The sequence below is a fragment of the Anas acuta genome, chromosome 8 (assembly GCF_963932015.1).
Source record: "Anas acuta chromosome 8, bAnaAcu1.1, whole genome shotgun sequence".
NCBI lineage: Eukaryota > Metazoa > Chordata > Aves > Anseriformes > Anatidae > Anas > Anas acuta.
The window spans coordinates 25,279,212-25,298,876 of NC_088986.1; the positions used below are offsets into that span (position 1 = coordinate 25,279,212).

Genomic DNA, 19,665 nt, shown 5'->3' on the forward strand with positions numbered 1-19,665 from the left:
TGCACGAGTTCGACGTGGGTCCAAACTACTGATAAGGAAAACGTGCCCTCATCTCGCAGTAAGAATGAGAATGGACAAGCAAGCTTTTAGCAGGGCTGTGCTGGATCCAGCTCTAAAATCACACAGCAACGTACATTTCATGTTGCTAAGCACCATTAACCAGGAAATACTCCACAGAAAAGACATTTCCAGCTTATCTGTGTTTTAATATAACGCAGGAAGTTCAAGATTTAAGCATGGCTAATAATAAGACCATAAACACATGTGGAAGTATACTATGTATTTCAAATAGAGCACCCTCCCACCAAAAAGCATCTGAATTAAAAATGTGCCAGTTTTATGCATTTTGTATGTGATTTCAGAGGATCACTGTTTCCTCTCTTACCTCTAGGTGTGAAAAGGACATTGATGAGTGCAGTTCTGACCCGTGCTTGAATGGGGGCCTCTGCCAGAATTTGCTCAACAAATTCCACTGCCTCTGCGACGTGAACTACGCTGGGGACCGCTGTGAGATCGATGTAAGCGACCTCTCCTTTTTTGTCTCTTTACTGTTGTGGCAGAATCTCTTTCAGCTTCTCTCCTATCTTATTCTGCGAATGGATGATGATCCAGCAGTCGAGTGGGGTGACCAGGAAGACTATTAGCAGCCTTTTAACTCTTGGTTTAGTGCAACAGAAGATGCCTTTTCCAAACAGCTTAGCAAAGCAATGCAAGCATCTGAATTTTAAAAATCATTTTATATTTTTTGAACTTACGTGAAATGTTCAGTTTTATATAATTATTCTTCAACTCTGGTTGCAACGTGGGAACAAACTTCTTAGGTAACATCGTGTTCCTTTTAATATAATCTAACAAAGTGAATGATGAGAACTTTGTGGTGCAAATGCTCAGGACCAAGTTCTTGCCTATTTCATGAACCACTTTGGATCCATTTTAGTGCTTTCACTTTGTTTTAGATCAAATGCTAGCAGATCTTAAAAAGTGTCTCATCCCACCTCCACCCAAGCATTTCACCATGTGCGCACTGCCAGCATGAGCAGTGGGGCACACCAAGAAGCAATGCACACTGAAGGGAACTGTAAGATACAATGATGGTGGCATTCAGGCCCCTGCTGCAATGGGTGGCAAAGATCCTTTGCCTTCAGTGAGGTTAATTTTACCATAAAAATCTTGCTGATGCCACTATCTCTGCATCACATACTGTGTTCACTGCTATTTCTTTGACAGTTTAGTCTCCTACCTGTGAAATCATCTATAGGATTTTTGGATAATTAGATACTGGTTTGGATTAGCAGTTGGCAACACACTGAGCTGAGCCCACTTGTACATCCATTTGGATTAGTGCAGTACTGCACTGGTAACTCTAATCCTGCACCTCTGTTCCAGTAGCCTCTACACCTCCAATGCATTATACTGAGATAAGCAGCAGCTGTATCAATCTTCATTTAGGTTCTTCTTTCAAGAAAAAATTAGTAAATACATTAGGTTTTAAAATCATTTGCCTTTTTTTTTTTCCAAAGACTTCTACAACTTTAACTAAATCTATGTAATCCATTAGTAGATATGAGTGCCATCAGACAAAAAATCATTCTTTTATTCCTTCTGAGGAAGAAATCAGGGTAGTACAGTTGATCAGTTGTACATGGATTCTTTAAATAATGAATATTAGGGACATGAATATTATGAATACTGAGAGGTTTAGCAAAAATATGTAAAAAATGTAAAATATCTGAATCTGTAGATGCCTTTGGGAGAGTAGACACTACTGACATATATTGTTACATGTAAAAACAACAGTAAAAAGTGAGTTTTTCATTTTCTAAACAATGCTTTAAAGCAAAAGCCATTCATGAACTGTGCAAACATTTCTTCAGGCATTTACGACCACGTCATATTTGTATAGGTTCTGTGCCTGTTTTAGTCATTTAAAATAGTGTCCTTGAGTGATGATGGCAGGTAGCAGAGTTACAGAAAGAACTAACTAGTGCTATACAATGAGATTTTATGACTCCAGAGAGTCCTAAATGAGATATTGAGGTTCCTGTTTTGCCACAGCAAGATACAGCAGAAATTACTGCCTGAGAATCAAGTCTCTGCCTTTTATCTCCCACTTTTCAGAAGTGTCCCCAGATTTGTTATTTTTTCTGAATGCTGTTCAAAGCATAATTTCAGCAACAATAGTATTATTGAAAATATGACTCATATTTTCAGGAAAAAAAAACACATTCCTTTACACATTGGTGGAAAATACCATGATTCATCCCTGTGATGTCACATATCCCTGTATCAAGCACCTGCCTTAGCATGAAAACTTAAGCACAATACATTTACTTATAACAATTGTATTACACAAGGATAACTTCTTTGTTATCTATATCTCACAGAAAATTGGTTGGCGTAATTTTATTTTTGATCTCTTGTGGAAAAAAAAAATATTATGCAGCTAAAAGTTCCTTTCCTCTTTGTAAGCAAGCAATAAATACATGATGGGAATGTATTTTCCATCCCTGGGGATGAAATTAATGTGTCAGAGTCAAAAACAGAACTGTTTTCTATCAGTTGTAGGGCTTAGTTACCTTTCTCGGTGGGAATGATTTGTAAAATTTTGAAAAATGTAACACAGGCAAAGACAACAAACCAAAACCAAACTGTACTTTGGATTTTTTTTTTCTTCAATGAAAATACAATTTTGAATAACTGTTTTGTTTTGTTTTCTTTTTGGATGTTTGTTTATTTTTTTCCCACTCCGGGGAAAAAAAAAAAAAAAAAGTAGTATGATTGATCTTACAATTTCAGAGGAAAATATACACATTTTTTAAAATAAAATCAATACTTCAGTGTGACATGTTTGCATTTTGGTTTAAAATACCAAGGTAAAACAAAACAAAATGAAAGCATTCCCATTGTTCTGAGTTAAAACAAAACAATGCAGTACTGATGATAGGAGGATGGTTGGACTAGATGATCTTGTAGGTCCTTACCAACCTTGTGTTTTTATGATTCTATGAATGTATTATGCTAGAAATTTTACTGCAGACCATAGTTTTCATTTCATCCTGGCTTAAAATGTTTCTTGGTATAGTATTATTGAAACAAAAAACTTAGACGGCATCAGAAATAATTTGAAATTAAAGCTATCATATCTTTTTCAAATACTAAATAAAAGCAAGGAAATCTGAATTCTGAAAATTCTTATGATGAAAATGATGCTTATAACCAAAGGTTTCCAAACCAATTAAAAAAAAAAAATCTAAATTAAAAAAAAATCACAATAAAATTTTTGGTTTTATCTCAAATCCCACATAAATAAATTGAGATGTTATGTGCTTTACATAGCATGGATAACCTACAGTTAGTAAAAATTTAATCCTGGTAGTAACATTGAAGAAATCTAGAAACCAGTACGTGTATTAATATTATGTCTGACATACCACAGCTGTAAGCACAGTATGCAAACCAACGAATGTATCTGTATAGAAATTCCAAAACTCTCGTCAACACTAGAAGTTTGATGTGAGAGTATATCTAGTATTACATACAGGCTTTATATGGATTTAAAGGAATATGGAAGTTACTCATCTAGAATATACTACCTGCGGAGCAGCAGTTCAGTCTCTGTCTGCGTGCACACCGCGAAGTGTTCTCCGTTCCTGCACTCGAATTCTTTCCTTCCTCTCATGCCTTGTCATCACGAAGCATCTCTCGACTTCAGCTACGCTGCTCTTTTCCTCTCTGTACTTCTGTATGCTCTACTACATTGTACATGTGTACAGGACTTTCCTACCTTTGTGCACAAAATAAACCCTGTGTCTTTGTCTCTCTGTCTGCTCCTCATTTTCTGCTATCGGCTCTGTCCATTTGCATCAGGTGTGCCATGCTTTGCCCGCCAGCAGTGGTTCCATCTCCCAGTTGCTCTCAGGAGTGCTGGCAGCACCCAGGGCAGTCCCTGTCCTGGGCAGCCCCCGGTGCCTCGTGTAGCACAGCTGAGCAACAGATCAGCCCCAGACCAACAGCTCAGAGAGGAAGGGCCCACATGGCTCAAAACAACTTTTACCACTTGGTTCCTCCCTCCAATACTTACAAAAAAAGTCAATACTTACCAAACCGTTGGGTGTTAGGAGGTGTCTGTTAGCATTCCCACAGGTCAGCCCTTCCCTTTGAGTTGTCACAGCCTGTAGGCTGGGTCTCCCCTGTGCACAGATCTCCAGTGTAGAACAGACTTCACAGGTCTAGTATAAAAGGTTAAGGGAAATAATAATAATAATAATAATAAAAAAAAAAATCCAGATTAATTAAAATAACGTTATCAATAATATTATTTAAATGAAAAGTAAGTTTAGGCCATTTTAAAGGAAAGTTTTAGAAACAAACATGAAAAAATAGTTGGATGAATAAGGATGCTAAGCACTAGTTTTTGTATGATTTTTGGATGATAGCTCCTACTTCTGAACCTTAAAATCCAGGTTCCAAGGGACATTCCTCTGGAGCTGCTGTAATGCAATTCAGGCTCTGCCTATCACAGTTTTAGCTGCAAAGAGCCTATGTGTTTGTGAATTTGAAAGTATCCTCAAAGCCGAATGTTATTTGAATTCTCTTAATCTCAGTTTATTTAATTTTTAAGAAACTAGATCCCATAATCAGTTTACTAAATGCATGTGACTACAGTTAAGTCGGTGAAACTAAAAATGGCAAAAAATCTGCTTCAGACTCATAGTGATTAAATCAAGTTTCTTTTTCTTCATTGCAAATATTTTTCCTGGCCTAACACCCAAAGGTTCAGCTGGGAGGGCACTTTGTTTGTATATCAGCTTTTAGCACTTGAACTGGAATTTTTATAACTTGATTTAGTGATTTTCTCTAAAAATGGCAAAACCTTTGTTTGCAATGAAAAATTGTACACAATTTCTACCTCAAAAACTACAAGCTATACAGTAGCCTAAAAAAATAGCCACAAAAACAAACAAACAAAAAACCTCCCGCAAGTGTTCAGTTTGTGATACTTGGACAACTATTACCTGAAGAACACCTCCAGAGAATTAAAAAAAAAAAAAAGCAGAATTTGGTTATTCCTTTTACTTTGTGTTTCAAGAGTGCCCTGAGGCCCCATTAGGCTCCAGAGCCCACTCTGCCCGTGCTGTGCATAGCAAAAAGAAAACGTGGTCCCCACGCTGACTGGCGAACAGCTCAGGCTGTGCTTTGAAATGGTTTCTCGAGCGTTATCATCTGCTACACCTTCGGGACAGCACTTCCTCACAAAGCATACTCTCTCCTATTGTACGCGTGAATATACATGAAACTTGAAAGTGGTGGTGGATTTCACGTCCCAGAATTAAAGTTCTGCTTAAGGTAGCTACTGCTGTGCTCTGATGTGCACGGCTGTTGCTTTCATACCTGCTTCCAGCTGGTACCATTCGATCCTCCTGGGCACAAGGACAAGCATCATGCACTGGAGGTTACGATTCACATTTAGTGTCATTAAAAATACACCGATAAGCATGTAAGATTTGTTCAATATTGAATCTAAATTCAGTAAAACTCTCCCAGGCTTCCATAGCACAGGCACACGGAATTTTGATTGAATATGCACTACAGCGATTAGCTAATGTATTCATTAACTGCAAGGGTTAGTAATATGAACGTAGCAAATGATACTTAATTACAATAATTAATGCCTGGTGATTCATGAATAATGCATTCCCTGACTATTTACATATTCATACTTTTGAAGCTATTAACGCATAATGATCATTCAACTAGAAGATGTGGACAACAGGAATGTAACGATGACACCCAGTCTCACCACAGCTTTACCTGTTTGTCTTGCTCTTATATACATCTGTCTTGCTAGTAGACAAAAAGATGGAAAGCGTTTTCTTTTCAAGAACTATAGAGCAATACAGTTACAAATACAGCCATGCCGGTTGCTTTTCACATTGCATCAGTTCTGAGCCAGTATTTTCATCAGTTTATGTCCTGAGGTTACAAAAATGAAGATGAATTTTATATACTTTGAAACAAGACAAACAAACAAAATATTTCACCTTCTCTTTCCAGCAGAGAACTTTTCAAATTTTAGGAGATGAAGTGTGAGAGAAGTATTTATGTTCTGCTTCTTCAAATCTGAGAAATAGAAACAAAAAATCCCAAAGGAGAAATGTACACATTTGTGTAAAAGTATTTGGTGAAAGAACTTTTTTCTCCTTGTGATCATTTTAGGTTTGATCCTGTCCTGGAATTTCTTTCCTACTGCAGATGTTTAGGGCATTTCCATACTTAGAGTTTGTTCATTTGTGAAACAAGGATAGTAATACTGTCAACACCTTTAATCTGAACAAATGATTCTGCTGTAGATGTCTGTCGTTTATGCTCCAACACTGAGATTTCAGACTCTGTGATACAAGACAAGCTGATAGGCCTTCCTAACTGGAAGAAAGTCCAAAGAGCCACAGAAAGTCAGAAATAGAACACAGATTTTTTTTTTTTTCAAACATACTGAAATACGATTATTTTAAGGCAATGTAATCATTTTTCTTCTTAGCCTAAGTTTAAATGCTCAGTGTTGGCAACACTAAGAGAGCAATATTCAGCAGCCAGCCCCAGGAGTGTGGTAAAATGACTAAGTAAAGCTGGGTAAGTCAACCAAAACTGAGAAGTGCTACTGCCCTGATTCAAGACAAACCTGCTGTTCCTCCTCAGCACCTGCTGCAGAGCTGGGTGTGCCCTGGCTCACCGAAAAGCTCATCCCAGCTGTTGTACCCCACAGGGAGCAAACAGAGGGCCTTGTCATACATGCAGCTCAGCTCCAGGCTCTAGTGAGGTGGAGCAAGGCGATGGAGCATTGGGCTGAGGGCTTAGCAAATGAGCACGTGTTTCTGCTGTGCTTTTTGTCTTCTCTGGTGCTCTTGCAGCCTATTGAGAAAGGCTAATACATACAGTAAAATGTTTCCAAAATAAGTACTAATTTTCTGGACATCACATTATATGTAGCTAACTCACCACATTTGAGGTCTTTACCTCCCAATAAAATAATCTCATGAAACTGGAGATGCCTAAGACCGCTCTTGTTTACATGGCCCCAAGTCCTACTGAAGCCAGTGGTACTCGAGGACCAAAGCACTGAGGACTGAACCCTTGTTCAAAATGGATGCTCTCATCCTCCGATGACCACAGCAGCACATCCAGCCCCTGGCACACTCCTGCTCTCTGTCTGTCCAAGCTGGGAGCAAACCACGGGGTAGGAGAACAGCCAGGGAGCAGAATTTCCCTCTTACCGGTCAGCTTTCCTGATGCTCCTCAGCTCTGGACTGGAGGCTGCTGGTTCCATCAGGCGGTGGCTGCAGGCATGAGGGGCCCTCTCCCGTACTGTGGGGTTACTCCCTGCAGTGCCTCACTACAGAAAAGCCCCAGCACGCCAGCTCTTTGGAGAAAAACACAGGCAGTACAGGTAAACTCATTGCAGTCTGATGACAGGTTATTGAAATAATATTAGTTTGTGACAGAAGTAAGCTTTTCATATTTCTATTAGCCTAGCAGGGTCAGTGCAACTGAGCGGGGAAAAAGCTGGAATTTATTTGTTTTCATGTCATTCGCATGGCTGTAGATCACCCATCGTGGCAGACTCTTTACCGTTGATGGTATGAGTGGAGAGAGCCCAGCTTTATTCCTGTGCCAGGTCAAATGCGCAGTAAGAAGAAACATCTTTAGATTTGTAAAATGAGCAGTTCTGCTCTGGAAGTCATTGCAAATGTCACAATGCTGTTTATACAATTGTTTCTCAGAGCAGAACAGCCCCTTAATATCCTTTGCTATTTTTCTATTAGTCTGTATTCAAAACACAGGATTTAACTAAATTTTCTAAAAGGATATTGCAAGAAACATATTTAATATGTGTCATAACATAAGGTACAGAAACATTAGGATGCAAAGACAGTAAGGTTATCTGATGCATCTTAGCTGGAAAAGACAAGAGAGCTCCTCATAAGGCCAGCATTACTGCACGCATCACTGAAAAGCAGTTGAATATTTAATGTGCATGGTAAATATAAGCAGAAAAGGGAGCCCAGATGACATATGACAGCATAACACTCTGCAGTATAGGAGGAATCAGCTCAAGTAGGGTATTCACATAACACATTTAGTATTCAGACTAACACATTTTGTCTGTACACCATCCTTACGTTGCAATGGCATTGTTTTCCTTTTTCTCACCTTCTGATGTTTTCCCTGTAGACTCACATTCACATCACATGGGCATTTACTTCAGTCATTGCTCACTTTATAACACATTCGTGCACTCCATGCCTGCATTGTTCAGATACTAAATTTTACGTGTTTTTTCTCATGTGGTTCATGAGAATTAATGTTCTTTTTTTCTTTTATCTATTTCTTCTGGCTTCCAATAACGAAGCAGGCTTAGTAACAAGGATATACTGGAAGTGCTTTTAAAACAATTAACTCAAATATAAAAACAGATTTTTTAATTATTTTATTTTTTTAAAAAGCAGGAACAAATACCCCAAGAGCAGGTAGTAGTCACCTATGGGATATTTTACACAATAAGATGCTTTATATTGCTAGGCAAATTGGCCAAACACTGACTGAAATCAGACCATAAATCTGTTTTAATTCCATGAATCCCAAAGTAGCACAGTTGACCAAAAGTTTTTAAAGAAGAGAAAAATCCATCCTCACCTTCAAGCTGAAAAATATAGCCTGACTTTTCCCTGAATGCTTATGAAATGAAAAAGAAATTAACTAAAATTAACAGAATTGAAACGTGTGCAAGGAACTACATGAAATTTATTACCGGATTACAAGTTGACTTCAGAGGAAGTATGTTCACCACCGTTACAATTAGAAAGACCAGAAGATACCTGCATCTAAGATATATTTATATATAAAGGATGCCAGCTAAAGAACAAATAGGGACATTTTTCATGTACAACACATTAAATGCTTTAGAAAATCTATCCCCTTTTGTTCAGGTTTCTAAATGGGAACCATGGTCCTCGGCTTCAACCACTACTTTATATAGACAGTGTTAGTCCTGTAGTCATCGATACTATCTATATGCTAGCTCAGAATAAAAAATACTTTTGGTAGAATAGTTTTAATGCCTCAGAAACTAATCATATGCTTATAATTACTATCAAAAGGTCTAGAAATTATGATGCTTCCAGATAGAGCAGGGGTGGCATATTCATCTGCCCATGTATCTCTCGGTGCACTGTCTGTGAAGTATATTCTTGTGCAGAGTACTTTTCAGTTCTTGTTATGAAACTCCATTCCTAATAGTGTCTGAAAATATATTTGCACACTTTACTAGGCTTCTAGAATATATGTCCACTAAAAAGCAATAAAACAAATCCTTGTTCTCAAGGACTTGAAAAATATTTGGTTTTCAAATGATCAGAAACACTTATCTGCTTTGATCCAGAGTCACTTACATAAGAGGCAGAGCTTGTTACTTAAATATCTGAGATTCTTTGTACCAAACTGTACAGCAAAAACAGCAGTCCTCAAATTTATTGAAACATTATTTGGTAAAATAGATTATTCTCAAGAACACCAATGTGATATTGCTGTAATTCAGTGCAAAGAACAGAAGACTCAGCAACTGTGTCCTTTACAAACCTTCGTAATTATTTAGCTGAAGCAGATTTTTCACTGCTGCAGACAGCTTTGGTTATTGGTAGACCCTGTGAAATGCTACAGTAGGGATATTGGAGATTCTCAAGCATGTAAGCAGTTTGGAGTCTACTGTAGCTATACATAAAATGAAAATATAAACTAACCGTTATTTGTATAACCTGCTATGAAGCAATACTCTCTGAAATGGTGAACTTCTCTACATGGAAATAGCATTAAAATATTTCCATTCAGTACCCAGCTACCTCCAGTCCTCTGGAGAAACATTCAGGCCTGATGCACTTGCTGGCCAGAGCACATCTAGCCTGGACCCAGCACCCCGAAACTACATATTTCAGCTTGAAAATGTTTTGAGTTGAAAATCCCTAGCTCATGATAATGTTTTTCATCCTCTCCCCAAATCACTGATGAAAAAAAAAAAAAAAAGACACAGAAGTATTCTTCCAAAAGAAAATGCTAACGTATGACACTTCTGCCAAAATTATATAACTCGCTTGATTTCACAGCTCACGGGTATCTCTGATTCTGATGACTGTGGCATTCTCATAGATGAAGGAATTTAAGTGACCTGTGTTCTCCATACAGATACATTTCAACCCATGGCCCACACCAAGAACCACACGGGGTTCTTGTTTGCCTTGTCCTGTTGGCCATGGTTCTCCACATTCAGCCCTTTTGTGCCTTATTCAGCTCCTGACTGAGTCAAGGCTATATGGCTCTTTATAAATAAAAAGATCATTTTAGATGGGAAAGAAAAGTTAAGTTGACTTGGAGCCAGTAAGAAAACATCTATAATTACTAGAGATCCTCTACAGCAGACTGAAATGCTACCTTTCTTGTTCTGGAATCTGGCCTTAGGTTCACAAAGTGTACTGAATAGTGAAATAATAGGGGGAAAATGCTGGTGTTAAGATGAGGATCCCATAAGCACTGTATGGGAAAGATAACCAACTGCCTGTTTGGCAATTGCTTTTCTCATGTAAAACATATTTTTAAAATAAGATTACTGTATTATCTTTTTATAGCTACTCAGCATTATTACGCTTAACTTAACTTAAGCTTAGTTTCAACATCCTGTCCCTCATAAACTATGAATTGTTGTTTAAAGATTAACTAATTCTATACCATTAAACTCCAAATGAGAAAGAATTTGACATCCATTTTATCTGAGTATAGATTAAATTACAACAGATTTTATTCATGCAATATTTTAACACGGAAAGGTAACTTCCTTGTCTGAATAAAGCATGTAAAAATCATTCCCTTAAGATGGTTGCTCGAGTACTTAACAGGCTTCTTATTGGCATTCATCACAATGTTTAGGAATGGACTCCTGAGTATCCCATTTATACAAACTGCTGGTTATTCTAACACCCAAGACAAAACCAATAACGCCTGTAAGAAAGCTGTACTGAAATCTGAGGAAGTCCTTAGTTTAATTTTGCAACTGTAGCTTGCTCGCTGTCAGGTGTCTTTTGTTTATATCTGAGCATGGATAATTCCCTGCCTTAAAATAAAAATATTGGAGCATTCAGAACAAGCTCAGGTGTATGAGGATGGACAGTGGCACCTGCTTTGTCCCTGATGCCTGAGGAACTGAAAATAGCCACGTGCTGAGTTAAAAGAAATGTGTCATCATTGCTTTGAAGCAGTTATAGATAACAAGAGAGATCAAGCCAAAACCTTTCAGTTTCTCTGAGTATTTCAAGCCTCAGAAAGACCCTTCGGCACTCCACAATATCCCCCAGGGGTGTGGAGCTGAGCCCGCAGGCAGCAGCACAGGGAGTGAGGGCCTGGCTGGCCCGCCTGGGAAGGAGCAACGACCCAATGCTTGCACAACAGATAACAGGTCAGCTCATGTGGAAATGGGAGTTGAGACTCAGTTCATCCTTTAAGCCTGTAATATATACTTATGAATTACTTATTACCAGTGAAAGTTCAATGTGCTTGCAGTTTAAGCAATAGAGATTGTCATACTCCCCTCCAAAAAGAAATCTTATATAGGAAAAATGCTCGCTCCGCAACAGCTCTGTGATATCCATTATGTGGGCTATCAAACTTAATCCTTCTTGCTCGTGATTTCTTGCCTCCATGTTCTAGCATCTGTACAAACACCAAGCAAATGACAGACTGCCAAAGATGGAGGCTGGGGATAAGTGCTAAGCGAGACCTCGCTAGGTCTCCTTCTTGATGGGAGCGTTAGAGCTAGGTCAGGGTGGGACAGCCCTGGTACAACTACTACAGCAAGGGGCTGTTGCACTGGTCACAGCTTATGGCAGATAAAGGTGGTTTTGGACCTGACTCTACAGACTGTACAAAATGCTTACTTTCAGACAGTATTGAGGAGCCCACAGATCCAAAATAATCACCTGGCTAGAAACAGAGCTGAATTGCACTCGCACTCAATATGACTTGCCTTGGAGGACCAGAGATAAATTCATTTAGCTGAGCCAGCAGATTATTTTTTGGTCTAAGAAGTATGAGCATCAAGAAAACCTTCTGGAAGTGTAGGAAGTCTTCTTAAAAGACAGACATTGACAAGGTCCCCATTTCCTAGAGTGTTAGAGTAAATTGCTCTGATCTGAACTCCAATGTATTTTCTGTTAGTTATCTTTAGGTGGCAGTACGGTAAAAGCATGGAGTAGAAAGTTAAGAGTAATCTGATGTATTTCTTGAGACCTTTTTCTCATGTACTGTGCTGGCTGTAACATGTAAAGAGACTTCATAAACCACTTGTGTCTTCAGCAGATATCCAAAAAAACATTCAATTATTAGATTTGGCTTTATCCAAATCCTGTTCAAATGCAAACCTGTTGAACACTGACACTATTAGTAAAATGGCTGGATGTTATACTCGGTGTGCAGTACTTGATCCAAGAATCCCTGAGAGCAGAGTTACGGTTCTTGGGTAGAGACATACTCATACACTCCCACCAAGAAGATGGAAGTACACTAAAAAGAAAAAAAGCTACAAAAAGCAGCAAGTTCACTGACAAATCCAACATCTGAATCAAGAGTAAAATAGAGTACTTCTTGATGTAGACAACAGATTTTGATGTTGTTGATGTAGTCTACAGATTTTTATAATAATTTAATTTACACTTTCCCTGTGTGCATCCCTTCCAAAGTCTTTCCTCAACCTAAAATGTAATGATGATAGTTCTCTGTAATCAGCGTTCTACTAGAGAAACAAACAAACAAACAAAAAACCACCCTAGTAGGATAAAAACATACTCCAAATTTTTATCTAGGAATATAATTAGCTAAGTAACGTGACAGTGTCATGTAAAACGCTAAGGCAAGTATTATGTAGCCAATAAAGGTCTAACTTATACCATTAATATTTACAGTTGGAAGCAGGAGATGGCTGCAATCTAAGTGCTGCACCCAACAAAGGCTCACTGTTGACTTGATACCTTGTTGTCTGACAGTGTGAAACAGTCAAGTAGCTACTTACTTCATCACCACTTGACAGCATAATATTAATTCTAGGTAGCAACACATGGCTGTTTCGCAGAAGCTTAGCACCAAATCATAGAATCATAGAATGGCTCGGGTTGGAAGGGACCTTAAAGATCATCTCTTTCCACCACCATCCCCCCCCCGCCCCACCATGGGCAGGGATACCACAAATAGGACAACGAATTTCATAGAACATGTTGGAGATTGTAGGCTTCGTTGCTTCACAGAGTAGGGATGGAAAGTATTTGGCAATTATGGACTAGAACAGGAATCCTAATTCGGTTTCTGCTTTACTGTACTCTACTGCCCCCTTGCTTATTGCCCCCCCTCCCCCCCCCAGCTTACTGCCAATCTCAGAGGTCTGATTTCAGGAATAAAAGATCATCTACTACTACATTTGCTCACTCAAGAACAGATCTTTTACCTCAGCTGCTGTGAGCTGTGAAGTGGAGTTCTGAGCAACCAGCTTGGTGCCCTCAGTTCAGATTTGAAAATCCGTTAAAGTTAACTGAAATTGATAACACAGAACACAACTGAATCATGCATAGTGAAAACAATGGGCATTGATACATATTGGGGTGGAGAAACAATGTGCAGGTATTCGCTTAAATTGGGTTTGTGCTGCCAGACTGAAAATACCTAAGCAAAATATTTCATAATGTTACCTAATACAGAAAAAAAGAAAAAAAAAAGAAAAAAAAAAAAAAAGAAAAAAAAAAGAGAGAGAGAATCTAGAATCAAAGAGAAAGAGAGAAAAAACATGCAAATTTCAGAAAAATCACAAGTTTTCATTAGAAAGGGGTTAGTTCCACTCTTGGGATAGCTGCTGATAGTATGTTGCCATTTCCTGCCCTATTCTCTTATCCCAACACTGTCATTCTCACCAGCCCCATCTTCAATGTTACAATATCATCCTTCACACGCTGGTCTGCTCCACACCTACACAATCAACGAAGAAAACCACTGTGAAATTCATTCCTCTTTCTCGTCATTTCACTTAATCCATTCTGCCTGCTGTATCTCTCTTCACCTCTTTTCTTCAGGAACTGTCCTGCCCTCATCTTCAGCACTGTAGCATCTTCTCCTATTCTCCTCCTCCTGCTTTTGGGTTTAACCTACTGACCTCCTCCACCTACTTCACTCTCCTATGACAACAGACACAGATGTCCTCAAAAGGCCACTACTGTGCATTCTTCCAAATTCCTTTTCAGGAGTAATTTTTACTGTGGCAACTATGTGGATGCAGTAAACTCAAACCAACTAGATGCCAGACAATGACAGAAAGTTACTGTTTTCAGCAATAGTCTTTTGATTTTAAATATTATCCATTCCTTCCTGTGAGAAGCTTGCCTGGCAAGGCTTTAATCCATCACCAAGATTTATTCATATAGAATCTGCTGTCTGAAAGCTGTAATGCAAATATCCCCTACATAGAAACAACACCTGATGTACTGCTCTGTTGCCATGTACAAAAATAATTATATATGATACCCCAAAGCATTTCCCAAGCTGGAAAGGGATGTTGCACCCCAGAGACTGACACCTTTACTAAAACACTGTCATACTATTTGTCTAGTCTGCAATTTAGCAGCTATGGGACAAACTCCTCAGCATGATTTGCCTGGATTTAAACCAGCTATAGATTTTCTCTCTTACCCTTTCAAATTGCAGCAGATGGTTAAGTTTCTACACCAGAGGCTGTCAATAGAATTTTAAAAGGCATCTCATAACAACACATTGGAGCTGCACATTTAATCTGTGCCGCACCAGCAAGATGATCTTAAAAAGAGCCGAAGCACTCTTACAAAAATTAGCGCTGGCAGTTGCTGCAGAAATGCTATCAAGGAGTCTTCTGAAAGCTCGCAGCTTAACGACAGCTTACCTCCCAAACTGCCAGCCAAATCACTTCTCTGTGTGTAACCAACACTCAGCTGCCTGAGAGACAAGGCATTTAATACTCTGTTCTGCAAGACACTGATCCACCAAAATATGTAATGGAGATTTTAAAGCACTACTTAGGCACTTAAGGGCTTTCTTGGGTCCATGGCTGAGCTCACAAAGTATAGTGCTGAAAAAAGAAGTATGAAATACCATCATTATTTTTGACTAGGACACTTCCATTAAATAGTTAATATACACCAGGCATCAATACTCCAAGTATTAAAGACATAATAATTACCGTATACTGTCTGTTCGTTAGAGATGAGTTCATAAAAGTAGGCTTTTGAGTTTGAAAATCTACATCTAAAAAGCTAATATTGTAAATAGGAGGCTACATAAGGTCAAGGCCAATGAGGATAACACCCATGCTTTAACCAAAGGCTGCTTTGGAATTAGCTGGAACATTTTGGAGAGCCACCTACCACCTTTACTTTCCAATTTCTTGCTCCACTATAAAACAAACTATAGAACAAACTTCCTCACTAGCTTCTGAAGTGTCACAACAGTGAGACTTCACATGACAGGAGGGAGGCTGTCAGAATTTCTTACAATGAACTTAAATCCTTGCAAGCCCAGCTAAATCATAAATATCAATTGTTTCTGACTTCTGCATTTTCTCACAGGGCACTAGAGGTATAATTCTTCCTTGTAAAACAGATTGCATTTTTCTAATTTATGACTGGTCAATCCAGATGATCAATTTATAGCTGCTAAAATGAATCCTCTCTATATTTCTGCTTTGATTTCATGAAGAATTGTCAGACAACTAAAAGTTGACATTTTCCAGGAAGGAACTCACTCAAACTGTCATACTGCAGTGAAGACAAACTATTCAAACCACATTTTTTAAACAAATGTATACTAGATGGAGTTTGTGTTTTGTTTTGTTTTAAGAAAACATTCAGACCAAAAAAGGTAAAAAAAGGTTACTTACCTACAAACATTCTTTTTCAAGGTGTGCTGTCTACACTGTGGCTGTTCTCCACGTATCAAAGTGGTTTTGTCTTCAGCAATGTCCATGCAGATATAAACAAGCCATGGGGGGGTCTCATTCAGGTACTCCAGTAATGGGATTGCATTTTCCTGTGGATGGCAGGAAGATATCTCAGAGGCTGATGGAAGAAACAGCAATGGCAATCAAAATTCAAGACTATTTACAACTCTATACGCAGTACAGATAGATTTTCAGAGGAGTAAAGAGAGAGGTGTGGGATGACAGGACAGCCTCCTCTCAAGGGACATGGTGTCAGAGGGAAAAGATTCCTCCCTTTTTTATCTAAAAAATAATTTGTCATTTCCAATTGCCAGTGTGGGGTTTGTCTCAACTGGACATGAATCTGCTCTGTTTAAGAGTCCTAAATAGTTCACAAGTGGTTCGAATCTGCAGCCTAACAACTCAGTCACACAGCTCCTGGAACCTGGTGGCTGGTGTTTAGCACAGGCTGAGCAGCTACTTTTTACAGACGGTACAAGGCAGAGCAGTAGGTGCTTGGTTGTGAAGGTGGAAAAAAAATCATGTGCCACTCATTTAAAGGAGTTATATTGGAACAAAGTCAGTCCATAGATTTATGGCCACTTTGCTGCTGTTGAAAATAAACTGTAGTCCCACAGGCTGGGGTTATCAGTGCATCTCATTAGAACTGATTTGCGTATTACTTACTGGATTTCTTCTAGAACCACTGGGATTCTTACTTGAAATCAGCTTTTAATGGGATAATTTGCCGATAAGATGGTTATAAATCCTCAATGAAATAAACTCAGCATATCTATGGGCTTTCTAATCATGCTAACGGCTTTTCTTTGGCTGCTCATTATTATCCCTATATGCCCCCAAACCTTTCAAAGTAACTCTGATGTGGATTAGTACCACTCAAGCCAATCACCCCTCGTTACTTTAGCAAATGGTTTTGATTTGGGAGCAGTAAATCTGGATGGCATGGATCAGACTTTCTTACCGGGAATGAAGTGATAACCTCGTGAGTGGTGTCAGGACTCCAGATCTGGAGACTTCACCAGCGAAAGCTCTAGTGCACACGAGCAGCTGCAGAATTCCCAGAAAGCACCACACATGACAGAGAAGGGAATTCTCCAGGGCTGGGCAATTCCTGTATTTTAAAGCTTATGTTGATGTCTCTGTCTTGCAAAGCATCCAGAATCCAGCATATTTCTACATGAGTGCTGAAATGAAGGATGATTAAATCTTAATGCCCAGCAATAGAGGCATGCATCTGCTTTCAGAGAGTTATGCCGTTGCTTTCACATCCTAAAGACTGTGGCCCAAGCCATGCTTCCCATGCAAAGCTCATGCCCAGGTAGCAGTGTCCCGAGCAGCTCGTGCTACTTCTCTCCCATGCAGCAATTGCTGCTCCGGCACCACAGCTCTCTCCTCTCTCCCTGGCTCTGGCTCAGGACCTCGTGTCTGGTGCCGTAATTCTCATCCCCCATACTGACATAAAGCAGGATTAGATCAGCTAAGTCATGCTGATGTAAAACACACAAGAGGAAGAGGCCCTCTGTATTCTGCTGGCTCCCTTGTGCTGTTCCACTTGACTTTGACATTTGGCACACATGGAAACATTCATAGATAGCAAATCTCCAATGTTCTCCTCATAAAATAACTGTTTGGAAGACATCTTGTTTAAAGATAACCATACATAAAGGAGACTGCTATATGCTACCGAGCTTTGACTCGTGACCTGGGCATTCATGACCCGAACTGTTCATTTAGAGAACAGTTCAAGGAACCAAGGCTGAACAGTTAGTCTACAACCAAATGAAATAACCAAATGGAAAGAAAAACTTATATTCATAATTTTATCTAAATATTTGAAATAATTTTACTTCAGTCTAAAAACTTTAAAAAAAAGGAATCGAGTTTAAAATAAAATCAAAAGTGAAAAGTCGAAAGACCTTGTTTCAAAAAAAAAATAAAAATCCTGCACTTCTGTCTTTGCAGATAAATCTATTCACTACATGAAAACATAATTCAAGAATATTTTCCTTTTAATTCTTACTAATTTTTATTTTTTATTTCAGTTTTGCACAAATAATTTTGGGCAGTATAACCAAATAACCTTGCTCTGGCTGACATCCAAAGACACATAAATAGAACATGCTATGTAAAACATCTTAGAGAGAAGCAGTTTGACCTTCTAATTTTAGAAAAACCTTCCTTGACCTTCTAATTTTAGAAAAAAAATTTCATTTTGTTTGTATTACCATGACACATGACATCATCTCGCCATCAGCACCCATTACCAGTAAGGACACAGCTTTTAACAACAGCTACTGTGTTTTAGGGGCAGGGGAACTCTCACAACTGGTCCCGTACTGGTTACCTTCTAGCAAGGCTTGTAGGATCATTCAGGTTGGAAGAGCCCTCAGGTGGTCTTGTTTTGGCAGCAATATGTTTCTGAAAATGCTGCTCAGTGCTTTTTTCAATTTGGGATCACCAGTTACGATTAGTTCAGTATCATCACCACCAAATACTGTGAGGAAAAGACACAGAGATTATCAGGGACAGAACTTTTCTGATGCTTTTTCCAGATCAGCCAGTTCATTTTCCAAATTAATTGAACTGTTCAGCCATCAGTTACAAAAGAAGCAGTTGATTTTGATGGGACCAGACTGCAGAGCCTTCTGGCAATTCTGCTATCAATTCACTGCTTCTGCTAAGGGGGCTACCTACATCAAAAAACTTGGGCAGTGATCTGTGGGCTGATGAAGCAAGGGACAGTAGAAGGGATGGTAGATTTTTTGGGTTAATACAAAATTCACCCAAATTAATGCATAAAGACCAATTTTTTCATATTTAAAAATTAGAAACAATATAAAAGCAGAATTAAAGTTAGACTATGTGTCATCTGATCATGGGGAAAAAAAAGAAAAAAGAGCTCAATAGGTTTGAATCAGTGAGGTAACTTATTTTTTTAAACATACTGGCTCAAGAGGAAGTATTTTGTCCAACCCAGATACAGGCAATATGTGCAATTTTCAGTATTTTTTGAAGTTCAGGTCACTGGTAGACCAAACCAAATGCAATGATCTTCTCTCACCATAAATGTTATTAAACATAAATTAGAATTGCAGCAAAATGTCTAGTGGATTGCTGTAATGTGCCATGAATAAGGTTTCTCTAATAAGCAGCTACTGGAAAAAAAAAAAAAAATCCTTTTATAAATATTTTAACCTGAGAATGAGGTTTAGATATTTGATCACATTTTAACAATTTACAGTTGTTTTTTCTCCCCAACTCCTCTGCATTAAACTTACCCTTAAGAAAGTGCAATTTGAAAGATATCATAAATAAAAAATGTCTCCATAGATGCAGACATACTTACAGCAGAAAGTAAAAAAGTATGGACAAGAAAATGGAAAAATAATTTCAGGAAGTTCACACATCGAATACAACATAATACCATCCATCAGCTTATGGTAGTATGTTTCTTTCACCACCATCAGGTTCAACCCCAGGATGAGAGTTCGTGTAGACTACATTGTTCCTCAATTTCCCAGAGCAGAAAATGAAAATAATAAACAGCTTTTGAGAACAAAAATTGCATTAAAAATTTGCAGTCTTTCTGAGACATCATCCTTGAGTCTAAAAGTGCAGAG

At 38.5% G+C, this 19,665-nt stretch overlaps 1 protein-coding gene across 2 annotated transcripts in view; it reads left to right on the forward strand.

Annotated features, from left to right (window-relative positions):
- The window catches only part of CRB1 (crumbs cell polarity complex component 1), a 102,538-nt gene that overhangs the window by 75,822 nt on the left and 7,051 nt on the right, over window positions 1–19,665 (forward strand). For both annotated transcript variants that reach the window (XM_068689861.1, XM_068689860.1), the window contains exon 11: window positions 392–518. In XM_068689861.1, the coding sequence (XP_068545962.1) occupies window positions 392–518 (127 nt within the window). The remainder of the gene's footprint in view (window positions 1–391; window positions 519–19,665) is intronic.